Source organism: Typopeltis vanoorti, chromosome 20 (genome assembly GCF_054136105.1).
Source record: "Typopeltis vanoorti isolate ZY-2024b chromosome 20, IOZ_Tvanoo_1.0, whole genome shotgun sequence".
In the NCBI taxonomy this organism is placed as follows: Eukaryota; Metazoa; Arthropoda; class Arachnida; order Uropygi; family Thelyphonidae; genus Typopeltis; species Typopeltis vanoorti.
Window position 1 is genome coordinate 82,874,035 of NC_143568.1, and position 26,266 is coordinate 82,900,300.

The 26,266-nt window shown below is 35.6% G+C and overlaps 1 protein-coding gene across 3 annotated transcripts in view; it reads left to right on the plus strand.

Moving 5' to 3' along the window:
- LOC150095606 (heat shock factor 2-binding protein-like) overlaps positions 1-25,544 on the plus strand; it is a 142,567-nt gene extending 117,023 nt beyond the window's left edge. For all 3 annotated transcript variants that reach the window (XM_090410383.1, XM_090410382.1, XM_090410384.1), the window contains 2 exons: positions 3,850-3,950; positions 25,335-25,544. In XM_090410383.1, the coding sequence (XP_090266509.1) occupies positions 3,850-3,950; positions 25,335-25,442 (209 nt within the window). In that variant the 3' untranslated portion in view covers positions 25,443-25,544. The remainder of the gene's footprint in view (positions 1-3,849; positions 3,951-25,334) is intronic.
- The last annotated feature ends 722 nt before the right edge of the window (positions 25,545-26,266 follow it).

Consider the following 26,266-nt stretch of genomic DNA (forward strand, 5'->3'; position numbering starts at 1 on the left):
ATGATGGTACAACATGACAAAATTTTATGCCGGCTGGGGCGTCGCCCGGTTAAACAAGGCCCCCGTTGTTTTCGCCAGGGAACCAGGGCGAACAGCGAAAAGTCAGCTACTGGAACAAATCTGAAAACAAACCCCAACTCAACATCACCAGAGTTAAAGATCGGTACTATCAACGTAAGAAGCCTGAATGGCAAAGAAATGGAGCTAGCTGAGGAATTAGATAAGTACCAGATCGACATAATAGGGGTGACTGAAACAAAAAGACCAAAACTGGTGAGATCTTTCTGAGCAATAAATACAAAATGTTATATTCAGGCAATAACAATCAAGGAAAAGAAGGAGTAGCCATAGTATTCAACACAAAATACGAGGCTAATCTTCTTGAATGGCAGTCAGTCTCAAGTAGAGTAATGTGGGCAAATATGAGAATGGGGAACTGGACAATGAGACTTATTTGTGCCTATGGTCCCACAGAAGGTTCTACTAAGGTAGAAGTGGAGGAATTTTTTGAGGCTTTAGAAAAAGCAACTGACACAATGAAAAAGGAAAAGTTGGTCCTTGTTGGGGATCTAAATAGTAGAGTAGGAAATGATTGTGAGACATACAAAAATATTTTGGGAAAATTTGGAGAAAAGAGCAAAGCTAATAATAATGGCAAATATCTGTTGGATTTCTGCTCAGGACATGGACTGGTTATTACTAACACCATGTTCCAACATAAAAATGTGCACAAATTCACATGGAGAGAAGAGGCTAGGAATAAGAAAAGTCTCATTGACTATGTTATTGTTGATAGTGATGTTTTCTCCCTGGTGCAGGACACCAGAGTGTACAGAGGATTTGAAATTGGAAGTGATCACTATTTAGTCTTGAGCAGGATAAAATTGAATTTCATATTGAAAAGAATAACATGTAAGAAAGTTTTAAAGCGAATAAAAGTTGAGCAGCTCTCAGATGTAAACTGTAGACTAAAATACAGAAATATTATTGAAAAGAAAATGAAAGAGTTTGAGAACAGGAATCAAACCTTGGAGATTCAGTGGCAAACTCTGAAGGAAACATTGATTGATTCTGCCAGAGAGGCATGTGGTGAGGTTGTGTGCAAAGATAAAAAAATCAGAACTCCCTGGTGGACACAGGAAGTTAAAGAAGCAGTGAAGGAAAAGAAGAAAGCATATCAAAAGTTCCTGGCAAATAAGTCAGCTTTTACTCTTACAGAATACAGAGACAAATGTAAGAAAGCTAAACAGTGTGTAAAACTAGCTAAACAAAAGTCATGGGAGGACTTTGGCAAGAATATAGAAAATAAATATCAAGAAGGTGGCAAAATATTCTGGAGGTTGTTGAAGAAGCTTAGGAATGGAGGAAAGAGTGCTGTAAAAGGAATTAGAGATGATAAAGGTGAAATGAAAACAGGAGAAAAAGATATCCTTGAAGTATTGAGTAATTACTTTGAAAAACTGCTAAATGAAACAAGCAGTGATGACAGCACAGTGATAAAAAACACTGACCAGGCATGCAGTCAGGAATACATATCCATACTTGAAGTAGAAAAAGCCATCAAAGGCTTGAAATGTGGAAAGGCAGCAGGAGTAGATGATATTCGACCAGAAATGCTGAAGTATGGTGGTATAAGAGTCTTACAGTGGCTGCACTGCATAGTTCAGAAAGCCTGGACAGAGGGACGAATTCCTGATGATTGGAGTAGAGCTCTCATAGTACCCATATATAAAAAGGGAAATAAAACTGAATGTGAGAATTACAGAGGTATTTCCCTACTGAGTGTTCCTGGCAAGATCTATGCAAGTATACTTGAGAAACGGTTGAGAAGAATTGTGGAAGAAAAGCTTGGTGAAGAACAAGCTGGATTCAGGCCAAATAGAGGCTGTCAGGATCAGATCTTCACTTTACGACAAATAGTCGAGAAAGCATGGGAATATAACAAAGATCTGTATTTAAGTTTTGTCGATTTGGAAAAGGCATATGACAAGGTGCCAAGAGAGAAGCTATTCAATATGCTGCAGTTATATGGTGTCAATGGGGCATTATATCAAGCAATACTTAGTCTTTATTTGAGTTGTGAGTCAGCAGTTAGAATTGAAGGAAGTACAGGAAGATGGTTTAATGTTAAATCTGGTGTGAGACAAGGATGTACATTATCCCCTCTATTATTCATTATCTATATGGATCACATTATGAAGGAATGTGGTATTAAACCTGATATAAAAATTGGAGGCGTTAATGTCAGCTCTTTGCTTTATGCGGATGATGTTATACTTCTAAATAAATCCGCTACAAGTCTGCAAGATTCTCTGACTAAATTGAATAGCTGTTGTAATAGATATGGTATGAAGGTCAGCAATAAAAAGACAAAGACAATGAAAATAGGCAGAATCATTGAAAATGTCAACTGTGTTGTGAATGGAGAACCTGTGGAACAAGTAAAACATTTCAGCTACTTAGGCACAATTTTTACTGAAGATGGTAAACTAAATATAGAAATAGACAACAGAATCAGCAAAGCTGGTATGGTGGGAAGTCAATTGAATAAATTCATATGGAATAAGAAAGAAATTAGTCGGAACACTAAATTAGCTGTATACAAGACTGTGTTCAAACCAATTTTAACTTATGGATCTGAGAGCTGGGTCAGAAGTAAAACACTTGACCAAAGACTAGAGACCGCAGATATGAGAGTCCTGAGAAAGATTAGAGGCGTGAACAGATGGCATCAATGGCAATATCATATTAAAAATGAGGATATTAGGAAAGAACTTGACATTGTCAGCATCCAGGAATGCGTTAGCAGAGCTAATCTCAGATGGTATGGTCACTTAAATAGAATGGGAGAGGAAAGATTAGCAAAACAAGTGTTCTCTGCCAGGTTGGCAGGAAAACGACCCAGAGGAAGACCAAGATATAGGTGGATTGATACGGTACAAAGTGCCTTAGATGATAGAAATATAAGATCTGATAATGTTGGAGTCTTGACGAGTAACAGACTGATTTGGAGGAAAATTGTAGATAGGAAGTTAGTAATGATGTAATTTTTTCATGTAGTACTGTCATATCCTGTACACCCCTTGAGGGTACATGGCAGGAATTTGATGATGATGATGATGATGATGATGATGATGATTTGCAAGATAATTAAAACAGAATGAAAGTTATGTTTAATATATAAATTTTTATCTTTTTTTTTTCTTTAATGTGATGCCTGCCCACAAAACTTAAACATTTTTATTTTAATATATTTATATTAAAATATATATTTTTTATTCTGATTTTTAAGATATAAGACATTTACACACACACACACACACACACACACACACACACACACACACACACACACACACACACACACACACACACACACACAATCTGGAGACACCACTCTAGAGGTCGAACATGGGACTTTTCAAACCATTTCAGGCCTCCAATAAGCAGGGTGGTGGTCTCTCACTGGACAGTGAAATTCATCTCACACCTAAAGACAATAACAGACATGCATGGTCACAGTAGAATTCAAACCTTCAGCGTGTTGGTTGGACAGGAATATGTTAACCACTTGGCCAGCCAGGCTAACAAACATTAAAATAATATTAACAGTTGTTTTAAAATATTATAGAACTAAATTAAATATAGATTTATTAATACTATAATTATAAGAGATGACTATTTTCCTTATATTTAGTCTTGCATTAAGAAATAAATACTTAATATGTGTTAAAGAAACATGCAGTATGGAGATAGCCATAAAATAAATAAATAAATAATGGCGATTGTACAATTCACAAGAATGAGAATTTCATGATACTTAATTTTATGAATCTCATAACATTTCAGATGCAACAGACATTGAACTGAGATTTCTCAGCCTTAGATTAATTCAATCTTTACTGTATGAGCAAGAAGATCTTACGTTTCCCAGTAAGGTCAGAGAATTGGTAAGTGAAATCTCTTTATTTTGCTTGATATTGAGATATTTGTAAAGGACGAAAAGGCTTTGAGGCATTTCACAATTTATATTATACTGGCCATATTATAGATATTTAATTAAACAGAACACAAATTTCTTGTAATAAATTAGAACTAATTTAGAAGCATCTGAAGATATAAGAAAATAAAATCAGAAACAGAATTGTATTAAGTTACAGTGTATAAATTACAATCCCCCCAATCTCTTCTGCTTTTTTCCCCCTCAGATTACTCAACAATGAGTGACCCAAAGGATCATTTAATTCAATGATAGTTCCATTCAGTGACAGGCCCACCCTGCTGCTGAGAAGAACCCCTAGTGGTAGCTCTGCCGAGTAGCAGGCCTACCACTAAGCAGAGTTGCTCATATCTCAGGTAAAGCAACCACTTCAGCACAATGGCACCAGATCCAGGGGTGATACCAAGGTTGAAGTAATGCAGAAGTCATATCTCCATATATGATTAGCCAAAAGGTGTTACACCTAATTACTAAAATACTCTGCATTAGAGAGAGAGAGATGTCAGGTGCAAACTTTGTTTGCTTACACTTGGATAAAGGATTAAACCAAGAATATAATTTTTGGCATCTTTAATTTATAGTATAACCAAGTGGATTATTTCCAGATTATTTTAGTAATAAGGTGTGATACCTTTGACTAATTGTATATAGAAATATGATGTCTGCATTACTTCAACCTTGGAATCAATTCTTGGCTCCCACCTCAATAAAGTTTGAAACCGGTCTGACCCCTTCCCATAATGCATAGCATTATACATGTCCATAAGGATATGTGCTTTGCATTATGGTATACTAAGGCAGGTGATGTGAAGTCATTAGCCTCTATATACGACTTGCCTAGTCCTGAAATTACTTTGGGTGCAAATTTTGTTTACTTACACTTGGATAAAGGATTAAACCAAAAATATAATTTCTTGGCATCTTTAATTTATTTTATTTTATTATGTGATAACCACCTTCAGGCATTAGATAACAATGTACACACATGATATAATCAAATAAATATGTGTGATTAGCTACTTTATTACCAATAGTTTGCATTTTAAAATAACAACAGCTGTTAGAAGTTTTCAGATCTTGCTATATGTTATTGAATTTTTTTTTTTATTCCTTATGATGGTGTCACTCATTTTATTGCAAAATGTCTGTATGTAGGTTGAGAAGGATGTGAGATACAGGACAATAGAGTAATTTATTATTATTATTATTTATTTATTTATTTATTTATTTTTATATATTTTTTTTTTTTATTTTTTTTTTGCATTGTAACCGTTGGATAGGGAGGTGTGATGAATAAAGGCAAGTTCATCTCTGAGAGAAGTCTGGTTGGAACACATGTTGTTGGTCTTATCAACTAGAGTTTTTATGATAATATATTATTGGGAAAGGGATGATAGGAAGGTTTAGGAATCTGTCTTTATGATTAGGATTTTTGGATTTTTGTAAACTAAGAAAGAAAGAGTACTGTTGTGGAAATGAGCGGTAAAGTGTCTAGAAAAGATATACTATTGGTTTTTTGTTGCCGTTGTTTATAGTGAACTTAATTCTCGGATACTGGCTAATGAGGTGGAGTTTGGAATGAGTTTTTATGTTGGAGGTTTAATGGATTTTTTACAACACTCAAAAAAGAATTAAAATAGAATTTAATTCTATTTTAATTCCTAGACACCTTAGTCACACGCCTGCCTAATGATACACTTGCCTTCACTGTATACAGAAAACACACACACACACACACACACACACACACACACACACACAGGCAGATACATTCACAAACTCTCCCACCACCACCACCCCTCGCAACAATATGGCATCATTAAAACTCTTACCAAGAGAGCCCACAATCTTTGTTCCAGTGGAACCGCCCTCACTACTGAGCTTAACCACATACACAGAACTTTCCTCTCCAATGGCTACAGCGAACACAGTATCAAAAAAATAATCAATTCCTCCCCCATTCCCCGTCCCTCTCGTCTACAAGATTTTAAAAATGCCATCACCAAACCCTACATCCGTGGCACTTCGGAAAAAATAGCCAAGATACTTAAAAAGTATAACCTACACGCAGCATATAAGCCCTACCGCAAACTTGCTACCCTTATCCGTTCTACGAAAGATCAGCTCCCTCCTCTCTCTCTGCCTGGAGTTTACAAAGTACCCTGTTCCTGTAAGCTTGCGTACTTTAGACAGACAGGCAGATCAGCATCCATCTGCCTGGAGGAACACAAGTTGTACATCGTTAAACACAACTATGGCCATTCAGGCTTGGCTGACCATGTGTTGGACACCACCCACAGAGTATCATGGAAGAAAACCACCATGCTCCACCACAGCAAATTCAAGAAAGAGAGACTTTTCTTAGAAGCAGCAGCAGCTCTCAGAAACCAACCAAATCTTAATAAATACGGTTGCATTAAGCTTCCGAAGATTTGGGAAACACTCATCACCAGAGGTCCCACTTACATTCCAGGCCACCTACTACCGCCCTTAGAGGACGCTCCACCTAGATAGGACTTTAGTGTCACCCACATGGTTGGGCTTAGTATTGTAAGTTTTTGTGTGCATGTTACATTAATTGTTTTTGTAATCCCCGTAGATGTCCTAGTGACTAGGACGAAATATAGGAAGTTTTAAATTCTATTTTAATTCTTTTTGAGTGTTGTAAAAAATCCATTAAACCTCTAACATAATGTCCTCACAGCACTTAAGCCTCTACACAAGAATGGAATGAGTCTGATGTCTGTGAGCTGTGTGGCCAAATGGAGAACACATTATTAGTGTATCTTAGCTGTATAGAAGGTTTCAATCTGCAAGTATCAATAGTGTGTTTTTTGACATTCTATATGTATAAATTAGCTGGGGATTGGGAGACAGAAGTGTCCATCACTGTATCATCTGTCTGTGTATATATGTTGTCCTTCCATTCTCATTCTAGTAACCAGCATGGATAGCAAAACAGAAGAGATCAGTAATGTCTAGGGATAAAACAATTTTAAGTAAAGTTAAGTGTCAGAAAGGGGAATATTGGTGAATAAAGAGACGATGTCAAAACTTAATCTAATACCAGTACTGCTTAAAACTGAATTCTGGATTAAAGATTTGAAGTGGATGGAATTTTTATATAAGATAAAATATAACCAGTTGTGTATGGGGGGGGGGGGTTAAAGATTTAGCTAGTTTAAATGTAGGGGAGTTAGTAGCATCACACTGTGAGACAGAGAGGGGATATTGGGGGTGGGGACTAAAAAATTTGAATTTTTTAGTTTACTCTGAGGGCTTAGGAGGTAACATTTTTAAGAAGTTTTTTTAATGTTTTCTGGGAATTAGTAGAGTCGTAATCTAAAGGTTTGTACGCAGTGTGGTCTCAGAGTAACATATTTATTTTGCAAATTTATTTGTTGATATTGAGGACAACAGTGGCATCACCCTTATCTGTCAGGCCTGATATTGTTAGCAATATTTGGAGACAGGTTGTGAACACTGTGTTCTATATGCAAAATGGTTTAATATTGGGACTTGATGAGATGCTAAGACAAAGTTGTGGCTGAGGCTAAAGACACTGACTTCAGCCTCAACTTAAGTCAGTGTCTTTAGCTTCAACCATTCTTCTGAAGAATGGTCGAACAGTATGAGTTCTAATTCTTATCTGAATATGCAGATGAGAATTAGAACTACACTGGTTATCATATTTTCTTGAGCTGTTTGTTCCTTTTTATAAATTCTTTTTGAGAACTAATGTCTGCACTTGTTGCTAGGATACTCTGATTGGTGCCTATCTATTCTCATGCCTATCTATTAGCAGAATTTTTAACTTTATACAGTAGGTGTAATTCCAGTATCACTACATCTTTTTAGGAAGGTTAGCCAGTTAACTTTCCTTGATAAATAAAATTGAATAACTGTTGTAATAGGTATGGTATGAAGATCAGCAATAAAAAGACAAAGACAACGAAAATAGGTAGAATCGTTGAAAATGTCAACCATGTTGTGCACAGAGAACCTCTGGAACAAGTAAAACATTTCAGCTACTTAGGCACGATTTTTAATGAAGATGGTAAATTAAATATGGAAATAGACAACAGAATCAACAAAGCTGGTATGGTAGGAAGTCAATTGAATAAATTCATATGGAATAAAAGAAAAATTAGTCGGAATATTAAATTAGCTGTAAACAAGACAGTGTTCAAACCAGTTTTAACTTAATGGATCTGAGAGCTGGGTCAGAAGTAAAACACTTGACCAAAAATTAGAGACCACAGATATGAGAGTTCTGAGAAAGATTAGAGGCGTGAACAGATGGCATCAATGGCAATATCATATTTAAAACGAGGATATTAGGAAAGAACTTCACATTGTCAGCATCCAGGAATGCGTTAGCAGAGCTAATCTCAAATGGTATGGTCACTGAAATAGAATGGACGAGGAAAGATTAGCAAAACAAGTTTTCTCTGCCAGGTTGGCAGGAAAATGACCCTGAGGATGACCAAGATATAGGTGGATTGATACAGTACAAAGTGCCTTAGACGATAGAAATACAAGATCTGATAATGTTGGAGTCTTGACAAGTAACAGACTGATTTGGAGGAAAATTTTAGATTGGAAGTAAGTAATGATGTGATTTTTTTCATGTAATACTATCATATCCTGTACACCCCTTGAGGGTACATGTCAGGAATTTGATGATGATGATGATGATAAATAAAATTTCCACTTACTGCATTGTTTTACTTTGAATGCTGTGCTTCTCCATGAAGAATTTGAAAGTTTATTTTTCACTTGGTCAGACTATAATAAATTTAGTTTAATCCTTTATCCAAGTGTGTGCAAGCTAATATAAAGTATTAAACTAAATTTATTATAGTCTGACCAAGTGAAAAATAAACTTTCAACATCTTTCTCTAAATCCAGAGTAATTTAATAAAAAGGTGGCACACCGTTTGGCAACGTTTGGCAACTCCTATAGGTAGAGATGACCTTGCTAATGCTTCTGCCTGGTATCTGCACGTGGGCCTGGCTCCCACTGAAGAGACCTCAATAAAGGTCGAAACTAGTCTGGGTAGTGGTCCTGCCCTTAATGCATAAACATTATACATATCCGCTAGGAGATGTGTTTTGCATTTTGGGAGATACTGAGATAGGAGGGCTGGTAGCTTGCTCCACCTTTGCAAGGAGTTGCCCGGTGTTGTACCACTTTACCCCCAATCCTGAAGATACTTTCAGGCGCAAACTTTGTTTGCACACACTTGGATAAAGGATTAAACTAAATTTATTATTATCCATGAAGAATTAACAGTCATCTATTTAGAATTAAGTGCTGGTTAAAGCTCACGTTAATGGAGAAAAAAACACAAAGAAAGAATTAAATACTGGTTTAATGGTTTCAGTATATCATCTGTCACATAGATATCATAGAAATGTAATGATGCACACAAACAACAAGTAGAAGATATCGAATTGTACACCTAAAGCTTAATTCTTGTTCTCTACTGTTTACACTTAATTTAACCTCAACATGAGAATTTTTAAAAAATATATGCCTGTATATATATACACCAGTAAAATTTCACTTGTGATTCTACACCAGTAGAATCACAAGTAGAACTTCAGTAATCTCTGTTAAGATCTTGCTCAAATGTGAAGCAATACACCAAGCTTCAAGATAAGAATATGTAAGAAGATTGAATAAGTGGCATAAGTGAAAAAAAAAAAAAAGGAAAAAAAAGAAGAGATTCAGAATAGCGGTGGTAAAGAAAGCTTTGAGAAAGATAAGGCATTTATTTTCCACATAAAAAGTGCAATTACAAAAAAAAAAGATTTATTCATAAAAAATTGTGTTAGGAATATTGCTCTTTATGCAAGTGAAATATGGAATTCATCAACACATTAGAAGACTGTATGCATTTGAGTTATGGTGTTGATGAAGAAAACTGACCATTCTGTAGATAGAAAAAAATGACTAATTAGAAAGTATTCTGAATAAGAGAAGATAGAAATATTGTTAGCACAGTGGAAAACAGAAAAAGAAAACGAATAGGAGAAGGATTTGGAGAAACTCATATGGTCACTAATTATTCATTCAGAGTATATACACTATCTGATCAAAAGTATCTGGACACCTACTCAAAACTGTAATCCAACTTTCCCTGTGACACACTTTCCAGTAGTGGACATTAATATGGGGTAGGTCCACCCTTTGCTTCTCTCACCGACCCTCTTTATGGCAGGTAGCATTGTCACACTGATATAGACAGTAGTCATCACCAAATTTATCTTCTACCATAGACAGTATGCAATGGGTCAAAATTCCCTTGTACCCTTCCATAGTTAGATTTCTGTACAGTGTTACAAGAGAGGGGCCAAATCTATTCCATGAAAAACACCCCCACACTGTAACACGACTTCCTCCAAATTTCACTGATGCCACTACACATGTGGTGAATGCCTGGAGAATGCAGGAATCATTCTCCAGGCATTCACCACACCCAGACCCTCCCATTGGATGGCCACATGGTAAAGCATGATTAATCATTCCAAATCACATATTTTCAGTTGTCCAGTGGCGTCTTTACACCACTGCAGCACTTAGCATTCATAGGAGAAATGTTTGGTTTGTGGGCAGCTGCTCAACCATGGAACTCCCATTCCTCTTAACTCTCGATGCACAATCATGGTGGTGCTGGCTGCACAGTTAGTAGCACTGCGGCTTCTGGGTGATTGTTTCACTCGATGTCTGGCGATTTCCGTGAACCACCTCCTTCAATGTTCGACAATCCCTGTCTCATTAAACGCGGCCTACATGACTGTGGTTTTGCCTTCACGTTTCCACTTCACAATCATGTCACCAACTGTTGACTTGGGGCAACTGGAGGAGGGTTGATATCTCTGACAGATTTCTTACTGATGTGGCAACCAATAACTAGTCCACATTCGAAGACACTATGCTCCCTTGACCTACCCATTCTGCTCCTACTTCTTATCACTGAACAACACACAGCTCCATGCCTCCTTTTATACCGGTAAGTGAGGTCTTGATGACATGTAGATGTTAGTTTATGAATTACAGAGAGGGGGGGGGGTCTGAATGAGGTCTTGATGACATGTAGATGTTAGTTTATGAATTACAGAGAGGGGGGGGTGTCTGAATACTTTTGATCAGATAGCGTATATATGCTGACTCACTTCACTGCCTTTGAGACATATCCAGAGCATTTGATTGGGTCTGGCACAGAGACCTGCTATGTTTGTTTTCTACTCTTTGCAATTGGATCTCTTTAGTTAGCCATGCACTCTTAATGTGGTGAATTCCTCCCCTCTAATAGGCCTACACATGGTGGTCGAGTTCGCTTTTGAATTCCACAATTTTTGAGAGAACTGAATAGATTGATGGCTGACATTTATCACTCCTTTTTAAGGGACTGAATATCAACTTGCTTCCATATTGTCTGGTAGATGTCAGACATTCAAGAAATCTAAAGACAATGTGTTAATTCTAGAACACAATTAAGGAGATACTGTCAGGACCAAAAACTGTTTAGTATCCAAGCTGTTCAGGATTCTGATTTCTTTCTGATGAAAAACCAGAGAGAAAGAGAGCATGGAGTGAGCTATTTTTGGTATAGTGGATAGTAAATTGTTAACATCTTTGATTCACTCTTCTAAAGCTTCCTCCTATCTTTGGGTGATATTACAATGGTACTATCTGGGTACCATCGGTGCCATCTAGATACAGTAGAGAGGGAAAAGAAAACTTATCAGGAGATGGTTGACATTTAAGGTTCCCGTACCAGAACTACCAGGTGCAGCAGATGTTGCACATGGTAGTTCTGGCAAGTGACTTTCAAAATACAAATTTGTATTTTGAAATTGAAAAGGGAATACTTCTTTTCAAAATCAACTTTACATTTGTTAATAGTGTCCTGCAGTTGTTGTTAGCTGAGTGTTGAGGTAGAGTTTGGTTTTGTGTTACTTGTTGGTAAGTCTAATTTCTTTTTTCTTTTTTTTTCTTTTTCTTAAAATACCTTGGTAAGGTAACCCTGTTGGAGAACCTAGGCCTAGATAGTGGTCAAAGATCTTGAGTTTTTTTGTTGGGCCTATACACGAGAGGTTGTTTGATCAACCTCTTGTATATGGTGACCAGAATGCAGAAAGGGAAGGTGAAAGAATTAATTGTTTTCGCTGGAACCAGTGACTTGAAAGGTGAGAAGTATTGTATGAGGGAGAATGTGAAAGATGTTGGAAGAAGCGAAAAAGAAGAGCAGGAGGATGAAGTTTGTGACTCTGCTGCCATGCTATAATAGAGTCGAACTGAGAATAGTTAATGAATCAATATGCAGGTGTGAAGAAGGAATGATGTGGCGTTTGTGGACCTATGGCCTGAGTTTGGAGTGAGAGATTTGTACAATGCCGATGCGCTGCACTTGAATGGATTCAGAATTAGGTGTCTGGAGAGAGAGCTTGGTTCACTGAGTGTGGTTAGGGAAAACTGAAGCAATTAAGACAGATGTAGATGTGTGAGTGTGTGAGAGAGAGAACAAAAAATGCAGAATCTCTCAGGCAACATTATCAAATGGGTAGTCAATTCAGGATGTAAAGGTGAATGGGGGGGATAAAGGAATGGTACATACTAATACATAGTATGTACCATTACTATAAGAATCATAAGGAATAAGAGTGAAGAGTTTTTGGCATCGGTTAATACAACCTCACCAAAAGTTATAGGCATTAGTGAGACTTGGCTAAGAGTAGAAGACATAGTTATAAGGATAGAATATGATGGATTTAGTATTTTCAGAGAGGATAGAGTAAACAGAATGGGGATGGATACTGCTGAAGATAGCAGATGAATTGCAGCCAACAAGATTAGGAGTCAGTCGGGTAGGTGGTGGCAGTTCTTTTGCATCAATATTGTGTGAGATTGAGGCCAATAGAATAAAATATATAATTGGTTGCTGCTGCTGTAGGCCAGGGGTGATGTGGAAGACATGCATCAGCAGATTAGTACAATGAATGCAAGTCAAGTAATTATTATTGGGAACTTCAACTTTGGAGACATAGATTGGAAGGAGGAAACATCACAAGGAAATGGAATTTATACACTTATGGAGAGATAATTATTTGAAGCAGTATGTGACAGAGGGATCTCAGGGTATGAGAGAGCATTGGATCTTGTTATAGGGTCAGAAGACCTGTCTATAACTCCAGTTGGAGATAGAAAAACATGTGGAAATTCCATTTAAGAAAGGGTATATGTGGAACTATAAGGCAAGTCATTATGATACACTTAGGAGGTAGCTTGAAGCAGTACCATGGCATAAAGCAAGGGAAGGGTGTTCACAGTGCATGTGGGGGGGGGTGATGGTCAAGGGATATCTGGAGAAAGCAATACTACACTGTATATATCCAACGTCATTAGGGTAAATTGAGTAGGAGTTAGATGGATGAGCAATATCATTAAGAATGAGCTGCAATAAAAGAAAATGTTGTGGAGTGTGGTATATAAGGAGAAAGGTGACCAGATAACTCATGAACAGTACAAGGATCAGGCAAGAAGGATGACCAGCATAGTAAGGAAGGCAAAATCAGATTATTAGAAGAAATTAGCCAAACAAGCAAAAGGAAATCCCAGTGAGTATTTTTTTGTTGTGACACATAAGAAGAAGAATGACTATGGAAGGATAACTTTAATGAGTGCAGATGATAGAGAGATAACAGAGGCAGGTGAAATTGTTAAGCTATTAAGTAAGCATTTAGTAAGGGTATATCATCCAAGTGAAGGTATTGTTTTGACAGAGACTGATGTAGAAATAGAGATCGATGAATTGGAGGTTAGGACGTTGCAGAATTTGAATGCAAATACAGCTGTGGGATTGGATGGGATATTGGCTTGCATTTTAAGAGAATGTGCAGGAAACTGGTGGTGCCTTTGATTAGGCTGTTTAATTTAAGTCTCAGCTCTGGCAATGTCCCAAGAAAGTGGAAGGAATTTTTTTTTTTTCACATTTGACGTCCGTAAACGCTGTATGGTCACTGCCGTACCTCACCTGGTTTTGGCATTGATATCTTCTGATAGAATAAGTGGTAGGGTCGCAGATTCCCTTTCCACACAAAGTTTATAGGACAATCACAAACATCCATGCCCATAGTGGGATTCGAACCCACTGCCTCTTTGCTGGAGAGCGGACACGCTAACCACTTGGCCAGCCAGGCCGGCCGAGTGGTTAGCATGTCCCAAGAGAGTGGAAGGAGGGCAAAATAATTCCTTTACATAAAGGACCAATTTTCTCAGGAGTGATGGTACAAGTACTAAAAGTTGGTCGAAAAAAAAAATTCAGGAATGGGTGGATAAGAATATGATACTCTATGAGGGGCAGCAAAACTTTGTAAGGGTAGTTCATGCTTTAGTAATCTATTAACTTTTTATAATAGGGTGACAGTCGAGTTGGATAAAAGGAATGTCTATATAATTATTTTGCAAAGACATTTGACAGCATATCACATGGAACTCTATTATCCAAACTGGAACAAATGGGGATGGATATGAAACTGGTGATGTGGATAAAAAGGGTAGCTGATGGACACATACCAAAAAGTAATACATGGAGGAGCAGCATCCAGGAGAAGGCAGGTGACTAGTGATGTATTGCAGGGCCCTGTGCTTGGATGACTGCTGCTTAATTTGTACATGAATGATATAGAAAATAATTTGAAGGGAAATATTCAGTTTTTTGCTGATGATGCAAAGTTAGGTAAGGTAATAGTTAATCAAGGTGATGTAGAAAGCTTGCAGGATAATTTAAATAGGCTGACAGTATGGACAAATCATAATGGATGTCAATTTAATGTGGAAAAGTGTAAAGTTATGCATTTTGGGATGCAAAAATTACAAGCTGTGTACCACATTGAGGGAAATGTACTCCAGGAAATTGATGAAAGGAAGGATTTGAGGGTAGTAGTAGTAGATATAGAGTTGAAGTTTAGAGGGCATGTTCCTAAAGTAGCCAGGATAGCTCACAAGATTATGTGGTTATTCAAGAATACACTAACAAGCAGAAATAAGGGAGTTATCATTCTTTTTATAAAGTCTTAATATGACTGCATCTGGATTACTGTACTCAGGTATGGTCATTTGGCTTTCATCAGGATGAAGAAGTGGAGAGGATCTAGTGGCTGGTGACCAAGATGATGAATGGTCTGTGGAATGCTCTCTATGTCAATAGATTTGAAGATTACAAAAGTTGATTGATAAGCAAAAAAGAGGACAGAATATGATAGAAACATTTAAATTACTTAAAGGATTTTATAGGATTGATGTAGAATTAATGTTTCAACATTTGGTTAGAGGGAGCAGAAGAAGAGGCTATCCCTGGAAATTGGGTAAAAGTGTTAGCAAGGAGATGAGGACTGATTTTTTGCTTGGAGAGTGGTAAATGAATGGAATGGGTTGTCAGAGTCAGTTATAAGTATTGTCTGTTAATGGTTTCAAGAAGAGGATTGATAGATATTCTGTTGATAGTTTGGGTGTTTCATGATGAATTTTTGGATTCCATGGACTTTCCCAGGCAACATTAACAATAATTACTTAAAATATATTAGTACAGTGTATGGGAAGTGGAATGAGAAACTAAAATTTCCATTCAAATTACAATTATTTCTATTATTCAATCAGGGCAGATGTTTGAATCATGAAATTGGACACAGTAATCACCATGGAAAGGAGAAATGACAGGTCATTCCATTGTAATGCTTTAGCAGGTTCCACAGGTGGTGCCTGTGAATAAGTTACTCTAAACTTGTGCTTCCACATTTTATCATTATTATAAGTGTTTTTCACCCAAATTAACAAATAAACGGAAATCACAACAGCAAATACTAAGGAGTCGATTACTTCTGCACAACCCATAAGTACTTATAGTGCATCAAGTTAGTCATCACATCAAATTCCTGACATGAAAGTACTATCATATCCTGATAGTGCTTTCATGTAGTACTATCAGGATATGATCGTACTACATGAAAAATTTACATTGTTACTAACTTCCTATCTACAATTTTCCTACAAATTAATCTGTTACCTGTCAAGACTCCAACATTGTTAGATCTTATATTTCTATCTTCTAAGGTACTTTTTTCCTGCCAACCTGGCAGAGAACACTTGTTTTGCCAATCTTTCCTCTCCCATTCTGTTTAAGTGACCATACCACCTGAGATTATCTCTTCTAACACATTCCTGGATGCTAACAATGACAAGTTATTTCCTAATATCATCATTTTTTAATATGATATTGCCATTGATGGCATCTGTTCGTGACCCTAATCTTTCTCGGGACTCTCATATATGCAGTCTCCAGTATTTGATCAAGTGTTTTACTTCTAACCCAGCTCTCAGATCCATAAGTTAAAATTAGTTTGAACACTGTCTTGCATACAGCTAATTTAGTGTTTTGACTAATTTCCCTCTTATTCCATATAAATTTATTCAGTTGACTTTCTACCATACCAGCTTTGTTGATTCTGTTGTCTATTTCCATATTTAATTTACCATCTTCACTAAAAATCATGCCTAAGTAGCTGAAATGTTTTACTTGTTCTATAGGTTCTCCATTCACAATGCAATTGATATTTTCAGTGTTTCTGCCTATTTTCATTGTCTTTGTCTTTTTATTGCTGACCTTCATACCATATCTATTACAACAGTTATTCAATTTAGTCAGAGAATCTTGCAGACTGGTAGCAGATTTATTTAGAAGTGTAACATCATCTGCATAAAGCAAAGAGCTAACATTAACATCTCCAATTTTGATATCAGGTTTAATACCACTTTCCTTGCATCAAGTTAGTTACCTTTTCAATTAAAAATCAGTGACATGCAAGCAACCACTATGCCTACCATGTGAAGCAAAGATGGTGGCAACAAAGGCCAATGATGGAAGAGCACCTGGTATCTCGGCAGCTCAGCACCATCGATCGCCGACAAACATAATGATAATATAATGTGCCATAGCTATAAAATTGATGTTACTGATAAGAAAAATAGTATATTATGTGATTTCTGTTGCCACTGGCTATATGCTTCCTGCACAAAAATAGAGGAATCTGTGCACAAACTATTTATCGACCTCAACCAGCTCTTCTTCTGTTCGCTGTGTCTCCCTTTTGTGAAGCAGCTTCTGAACTTATAAATGAGTCAAAAACCTCAAACAACACCTTAATACTATGAACAAAACTTTCTCCTTAAAAAACCGTATGCTAGAAGCTAATCTTGAGCTACTCGATGATCGCACCACACCACAAGTGCAACCCTGCCTAACATCGCCAATGAAACCAGCGACCTAATCTCTTCAATGGTACATGACTCAGTTGAGGCTGAAAACAAGATATTCAATGCCATTATTCTGAACTTTCCAACAGAAAATAGTGAATCACTAAAAGATGACATCAGCAAATTAGCAGGAGAATGCAAGTTTGATTCTAGAAATATAGTCACGTGCCATTGTTTTCGACCTACAGGGGACAACGGTTGTGGGTCATCAACTACAAATAAGGAAAATTAGTGCAGAAATCAAGTGACACCACTAGTAGCCACCATAGGGACCAGTATGCAGGCACTGCATAGAAAATGTACAAGACCCTTGCAGTGAAATATATTCCCAACAGAACCTTTCATATTCACTCCACTAACATTTGTGGGGTTAATACCATCTCCAGTCTACCAAACCTCACCTACTTTTCTAAGTAGAAACTCAAATTTCACCTCCTTCCCCAGCAATATTCATCTCAACTTTCCAAACCACCTCTCTTTAACTCCTTTCGATCCAAAGGGTGTGTTAAAAGTTTAAATTCAAATAGTTCAAACCATACGTTTGGAACTCTCCACCACTAAATTTCATTCATCCCTTTTAAACCCTTTATTATCGAAAATTTAAATGTCATAGTTTTGGTTTCTACTCTATGTATACTGTTTCTTAAAACTAAAAATGTATTTAATAATTTAAAAAAACGTTTCATATGCTTGCAATTTAACATTTTAACAAAATGTTAAAATTTTAAAAAACTAATTATCTTTTATAATTATTCATGTTTGAGTGTAATATTATTATGACTTTCCCCGAACTGTATTTTGCCTGGGAGGGGGCATTGATATTACTAAACTTTTAAAAGGGGGTATACATGTACTGAAAGTCTGAACAACATTATCTTTGAGGAAGCGAAACTTAAGGGATCTGGGGATGTGATGGCGTATAAGGATTTAAAATTTAAGAAACGCCTAAAATTGTGAGGACAGCACAACTGATTATGGCAATGATGCATAAGATGTTGACATGTATCAAGTAAGGAGATTACAGTTTCATTGTACAAGGTTTTGATCAGGCCACATATGGATTACTGTGCACAGATTTGGTCGAAACCGAAAGGAACAATATTATTGTTCCTTTTGGTCTCTTTCCCTGAAGAGGTCCCAGAAACACCAAAATTTAACATGTACGGACTATTAAATATATATTTTGCTAATTGGATATGTTTAAACTATTTTTGATATTCATTCACTTCTTCATAAAATGTTCAGAGATTTGGAAAGTCAAATCTGTGACATGATATCCAGTTTCTCCTGAAATTGAGTGAGTATGGTAGTGAAAGTGTTCTTTCTCTCTTTCAGAAACTCATGTTTTTCATATGGCAGACCAGCTATCATGCAGTTAACAAACATAATATGCTAACCTCATAGTGTGAGTTGCTGTGGCTATAAACAAACTATTGTCTGTCTTCGTTTTTCCCTTTATTACATTCTTCCTAATGTTGATTACTTGAGATTGGATTAGTTGCATAGGATCAGATACAAAAGTAAACCCTTGATATAGTTATTTAATCAGCCTCAGGAATGAAAGGTATGAGGGTAGGAAGAAAGAGAAATTCTTGTACAAGAGTGGGAGAAAGATGTTGAAGACCTATAGTACATTACGACCACCAGTAGGCAAAACATCTTTCTCCCACTCTTGTGCAAGAAGAATTTCCAATTCTTCCTACCCTCATATCCTTTATCTCTGAAGCTGTCTTTAAATAACTATATCAAAGGTTTACTTTTGTATCTGGTCCCACTGCCTTATTCCCTTATCTAGATGTTGTTATATATCAACAACGGCTAATCTGTGTACATTCAGTTGACTACTCTTTTCATTTAGATGGCTGGAGCCCACAGTCGACCTCACTCCACCATGGGACACAAGATTACAAATAGAAATGCAAGTGATATAGAGTACATTTTTCTTTTGATTTGTAAATCAATTTTATAATATGAAGGTCATAAAGGTATTTATATAAAGCAAACTTTGGTGAGCAGCATGCTCACTTTAATAAATTTAGTTTAATCCTTTATCCAAGTGTAAACAAGGTTTGTGCCTGAAGTATCTTCAGGACTGAGGCAACTCGTGGTAAAGGTGGACCAAGCTCTCATCACTCCTTGTCTCAGTATCTTCCATAATGCAAAACACATCTCCTTGTGGACATGTATAATGCTATGCATTAAGGGAAGGGCCACTACCCAGACTGGTTTCAACCTTTATTGAGGTCTCGTCAGTGGGAGCCAGACCCAGAAGTGGTGATACTAAGGCAGAAGCAATGGAGAAGTCATATTTACTTATACGAGTTGCCAAAAGGTGTACCACCTTATTATTAAAATACTCTGGATTTAGAGAAAGATGTTGGAATTTTTTTTTCCACTTGGTTAGAAAGGTCGAAACCGGTCTGGGTCAAAACCAGTCTACATGTCCGCAAGGAGATATGCTTTGCATTATGGGAGATACTGAGACAAGGAGTGATGAGAGCTTGGTCCACCTTTACCTCGAGTTGCCTCAGTCCTGAAGATACTTCAGGTGCAAACTTTTTTTGCTTACACTTGGATAAAGGATTAAACTAAATTTATTATAGTCTAACCAAGTGGGAAAAAAAAACTTCCAGCATGCTCACTTTGAACTAAAATGGCACAAAGAGCAGAGCTTAATGTCTTTAAACATTCTTAATGACAGCCTTACTTACTTACAATCTTAGCCTTATGTGTCTGATGGCACATAAGGCTAAGATCCTTTCTTTCCACAACTTTCTGTCCAGATAGTTGTGGAAAGAAAGGATCTTAACCTAACCAGCTCATCCATTCAGCTTATTTCTTTCCTTCTCCATCATCCTTTGTCATGTGAGCTTTGGTCTTCTTCTCTTATTCCTTCCTTCAGGAGTCCAAGTCAGAGCCATCTTGGGATGTCATTGTGGTTCATCCTGAGCACATGTCCCATCCATCTATGCAATTTGATTTTCTCCTGAATACTTTTTATGTTAGTTATTTTATATAATTCTTTATTTGATATTTGGTTTGGAAACTGTTTAACTTTTGTTATTGCATTTTGCTTATATTCTCCAAGTTTTTGCTATCTAGAGTCAAACAGATCTAACATTACTTAAAAAGATCCGCAATTTTGTTTTAATCTTGTATGCTGCAGATTTCCATATTGGCTATAAAACTTGTGAAAGCATTGCATGCTTTGGTTATTTTCTGTTTAATATCTTCATCTGTGCTACTATTTTGGCTGATTTTTGCTACAAGATATTGAAAGTCTGTCTCATCTTTCACTTCTGTGTTGTCTATCTTTAGTGTTTCTTTACCTGTATTATTAATCCTTATCATTTTTGTTTTATCTTTATTTATTTTTAACCCTACTGAAGATGCATTTTCTCTTAATCTGTCTGTTTTCTGTTGCAAATCAGCAAAATGAGAAAAAATCAGAATAATGTCATCTGCATAATTCTAGATCTTCAAGACATGTTATCATATTCCATCTTAAGCCAGCTTTTGTTTTCGTCATAACCCAGTCTATCACTATGTTGAAAAGTAGGCTGGACAATACGCATCCATGTCAAACTCCAGTTAAGATTGGGGAAGGCTCCTGCCTCAGAGTTCTGCACCAAAACTCAAGATCCACTGTTTCCATGCATTTGTTTGATAATATTAATTATCTTATTCAGTATGCCATAGATGCTTAGAATTTTCCAAAGGATTTCTCTATTAATCAATTGAAGGCTTTGGGAAAATATAAAATTCAAGTACAAGGGGACATTAAATTCTAAAGTTTGTTACATAAAGTTTCTCAAAAAGAAAATCTATCATATTGTTCCATCTCTGGTTCTGAAGCCTGCTTGTTCCTTCCTCAGTATAACTTTGATTTCATTTTTCATTCTTTCCATTAATACTCTGCTAAATACCATTCCTGGCACAGATAGAAGGCTAATTCCACTCCAGTTTTCACATTTTGTTAGGGTCTCCTTTTTTTGGTATTATTTTCACTATCTTCTTTCCACTGATCTGGTATTTTCTGAGTTTCCAGAATCAGATTGTATAATTTAGTTAACTCATTCACAACAGTGCCTTTATCTACTTTTAGTAATTCAATGTATGTGTTTGTTGTCATTTCTACATGCTTTTTTGGACTTTTGTTTCTTATTGCATCTTTAAATGTTTTTTAGCACAGTCATTATAAGCATCTTGAAACTTTTTCCATTTATCATTTACTCTCTTTTGACAATCATTTTTTTCTTCATCCATTTGCTCCAGTTTTGTGCTGTTTCTAATTGATGTGATGAACTGTTCTTTTATTCTTTGTTATTTAGTTTTGCTATATCATATCTGTTTCTATTCTTTCTTTCTTTCATTTGCTAGTTTTAATCTTAGTTTGGCTAGTACTACTTCTGACCAAATGTCTGCTCCTTTTCTTACCTTGACAGAAGTGACCTTCTGTATTTTTGATTTATTATTATGTGATTAATTTCGTTTCTGATTTTTCCATCAGGGGAAGTCCAAGTAAGTTTATGGATATCTTTGTGTTTAAAAAACTACTTCCAACAATTAATGACCTAATAATTAAATTAGGTCATTTATCTCACAAAATTTGGTTGCTGTAAAATAATAATAATAATAATAATAATAAATGTTAGTAAAGTGCATGTGAAAACTTTTTTTGTAACATATTTTGACAATGAGAATCTGCCAATGAAGGAGTTTCGATAGAAGCATGCAACTACCTGAGCTATCCAGATTGGATCAGAATATCTGTAGTTGTACTTTTGAACATCATTTGCAGTATGTTTAAGTCATAAATTTGGTAAAGTGCACATGCAAACTTTTTTTAATGTATTTTAGTGAGATTTTTATGTTTTGGGATTGAATATGTATAGATTTTTTTTTCAATCTCGTGTTACCTTGCTTGTTTATGTTGCTGTTAAGTTTGTGTTGGAGAATAGATAATTAAACGGTGGAGTAAAAGACGTGCAGCCAAAAACTTGCAAATGTATCTCTTACATAGATATCAACTAGTCTCTTTGACATGTTTTTGTTATCACTATACTTTATATAATATTCTCAATGGGCTGTAAGTTTCTTATAGAATAGTTGCTCAGTAGTTGATCCAAAGCTCACTTACCATTCTTTAAGGATATCGTATACTTCATTCCTTCATTTTCTGATCATATTTAAAAGATTTCTACAGTATTCATTCCTGTGAGTTTTTTTGTGCTTTCATAACCACACTTGGCATCATGTTCATATGCCTGGGGCAGCAGTGGCACACCGAGGGAGGGGGTACAAGGGGCCCTGGCCCCCCAAAGAAAAAGGGAATAAACACTAGAAAATTTTCCAAAAATCTTTTCCTAATTAAAATTATTTTTTTTATTTATTTATGTTGTGTCTTCTATTTCTATACTACTTGTCATGTATTGGCGATCACTGTAGATGCTCAGTCAGGTCATATGCAATGCTTAGTGTGTATTTGTAAATCATCTACTCAACTTGCCCCCCCCCCCAACCCAAGATTAAATCCTGAGTGTGCCACTGTAGGACAGTGATGCAAATTCTCATTGTCATACTTGAGTATATAGCAATACTTCAAATAGTGCACTTAATGCATGCCAAATATATTAAGTACTAACTGAAACCACATTGAGCAGAGCATTAATATAATGCCTTTCAGTTAATGCATTCCAAACACAAATGTTAACCGTTTGTGTTTCTTTACCTTTCCTTTTCTCAGTCATAAGTTGCACATAAAATGAGAATTTTCAAGAATGTTTTGCAATGCTCAGAAACACATTCTGCCATAATTTTAAAACGCATTGTTGCTCCATTGCAATGAGTAACTATTAATGTAAAATGTAATCAATGTAGTTGTCTTTCTGACAGAATTACAATAAATGTACTGTAATGCATTTTGCACTAATTACAAACCACAGTGAAACCTGCACTGTTGAAACTACATTATGTCAGATATTACTATACTTCTTTTCTTTTTAGAAGGATTATATTTGACCATAGAAACTTTGTGCTTTAAGCAGAACCAGTTGTACCTTTTGAAAGAGAAACTCAACTCTGGAAAATATTCCCTAAGAAAAGATTAACGAACAGTGGCACATGTTCGTTAATATTTATTTAGAACTTATTTAGAATTCTTAAGTAAAGTTTCTGGAGTTTCTTTAATTCTATGTAAACCGTTCAGTTTATCTCTTGGAAGTGGGAAAAATAACAGACCAACTTTATTAGTGGCCAAAAAAAAAAAAAAACCAAAAAAAACAGTGAATCCACCTGACTCCCAGTCCATTCCTTCTCTACCTTTGTAAAATATATTACCTCATTCTTTTCAGTTCCTATCAAAAAGTTTCTAAATATTAATATTATCTAAAATCTAAATATTATTTCTATCCATATCTCTCTTTTAATCATTCTTACTGTCTTTTTTTTATCATTCTCCAGTATATTATTATTAGTAGTAGTATTATGCAACACCTCCAAAGAGCCCAAAGACTCATCAAGGGATGAGTAGAGGAGCACCTACTCTACAACTCGCTGTCTCCACCAATATATTTCATCTGAAACAATATATAAACAATATATTTCATTTGAAATCCTATAGTCTTTTATGAATATATCCAGTAGTAGCTTTACAACCTTGTAGTAAATGTTAAACATTCAGCATATACTCTCATAACATCATGCTAATAAAAGACATGAGTTCTGAAAAGTACATATATTTGTCTTATGATTTTACAAACTCTTTCATGCTAGGTTTTTTTTTTTTTTTTTGTGATATAGTGATGAAAGAATATATTCTCATTTGAGTAAACTGTCCTTATCCTTATCAAAAAAAAAAAAAAAAGCTCCATGGCATAAATGCTGTTTAAAAGGAAATTCACTGTAACAGAACTTCCAACTACAAAAAGCTATTTCTCTGGTCTCTATGAAGTAGTTTGCTATAGTGAGAGTTGGCTATAGCAAAGAGTTGAAAGGTATAAATGATTGTAGTCAGCACAAAGAAACGGAATGACAAACTATGTCATATTAGGGTAAACCATTGTATTATTTAGTATTAAGTATCATCATCATTTATTCATGTATGAATGGGGAAATTTTAATTTCCCTGTTCATCATTCATATCTTATGATCTATGAATATATTTGGTAACATTTGTGACCACAAGGTTACAGAATTTCCACCTTACATTTTACATGAATGTTTAAAATAGTAAAAGCTGGATATACTTATAGAAGATCTCAAGTGAAATATATTATGCTTCTTTATTTCAGCATTTTGTTATTGATGCATGCAGTGCTGCAGGTTCCTGTTTACACCATAGGAAACAAAAGATTTTTAAATGATGCTGTCTAATAAAGGGACTTCAGATTGCACCAAAAAAAATTTAATATATATTGCTGTTGAGTTTTTTTTTAAGTTCCATATTACAACAATAGATGCTGAATGTTATAAACATTTATCATTTCAAGACTGCATTATTTTACTGATATTCCTTGTCATTAAAAGCAAAAGCTGTATATATTCATAGATCACAGGATCTCATATGAAATATATCATGCTTCTTTATTTCAGTAATAAGGCTTCAGTCCTGATAAGAATATAACTTGAAGCTGGCTCTTAGACTTTTAATCTTGAACACTACACTTTCATATATGACCTATCTAGATTTCTTCTAATATTCATAATTATCTCTGAAGTTAAAATCTTTCACCACTCCTTGCTCTATATGCCGATAATGGAATAGCAAAACATATAACAAATTCTTATGAAACATGCTAGATCCACTGCCCTTATGCTCTCCACCACTTTCTGGATCAGATAATTATCCTGTACTCATCTGATAAATTTATTTTCAATTCAGCATTTTTGCAGATTGAAGCAAAATGTTTTAACCTTTTAAAAGTTTGTTTCATTTAATTGCATATGATGTTCTTATTTTATTTTATTTTTTATTTTTTTATTTATTTTTTATTTTTTGGGTGTGTTTTACAGCTGCCGCTTTCACAGCTGAAGGAACTGATTTCCAATCCTGATAGGCGAATTGGTGAAGCAGCCCTGGAATTAATTGCCATATTTCAGATGTCAGAAAGAGAAAGTTAAATGTTATTAATCTTTTTTTTTTTATTTATTTTTAGACTGGTTTGCCACAATTTTAATAAAGTCAGAAGTTGTTGATATTGATCGATTGCAAAGAATTACATTACACAATGATTTTCTGTTCCCCTTGAATGGTGTTATAAGATTGTGATGAATTTTCTGTGCTGTTTACGAAAATATTCCATCACTTACCCTTTTCTCATATATCATAATATATATATATATAAGAAAGTTAAGCTTAATAGATTAAGTGGCATCTTATAAATTTTAACATACATATTTGGGTGGAGTGGGGAGGGAGTAGAAAATAGCAGTATATGACATGGATAAACTGAAACTGCATTGTGGCATTATTGATGCATTGGATATACTATTTTACATGCTTCATAAGTCGTTTGTTTTCATTTATGTTGTTTTGTTTCTCAGATTGGTTGTTTGTGAATTCCTCTGAAATTTGCATTTCTTCTTTAATAATAACTGCATGGACATATCAGAATACAAATATGTAAATAGTCTGAACTTTTTATCTTAACTACATTGTTTTCTATAAATTAAGGAACAAAGAGAAAATTCTAAACTCAGGTGCATTATATGAAAAGTGATGCTGAGTCTGGTTATTGTATACAAATGAGTGGTGCTGTCAGTGGTGTAGGCAAATGAACCATGGCCAAAATGTGAGCATTTTGAAGTGGTTTTCAGTTTCGTTTCTGGAGTAAGAACACGACATTTCATGATTGCAAAATTCTTGGATATGGCTGCAAGACATCATTTAACTGGTGAATTCAGGTGGTGAGCCATGGTAAGACTAGAGGCCAGCCAAAGTCAGG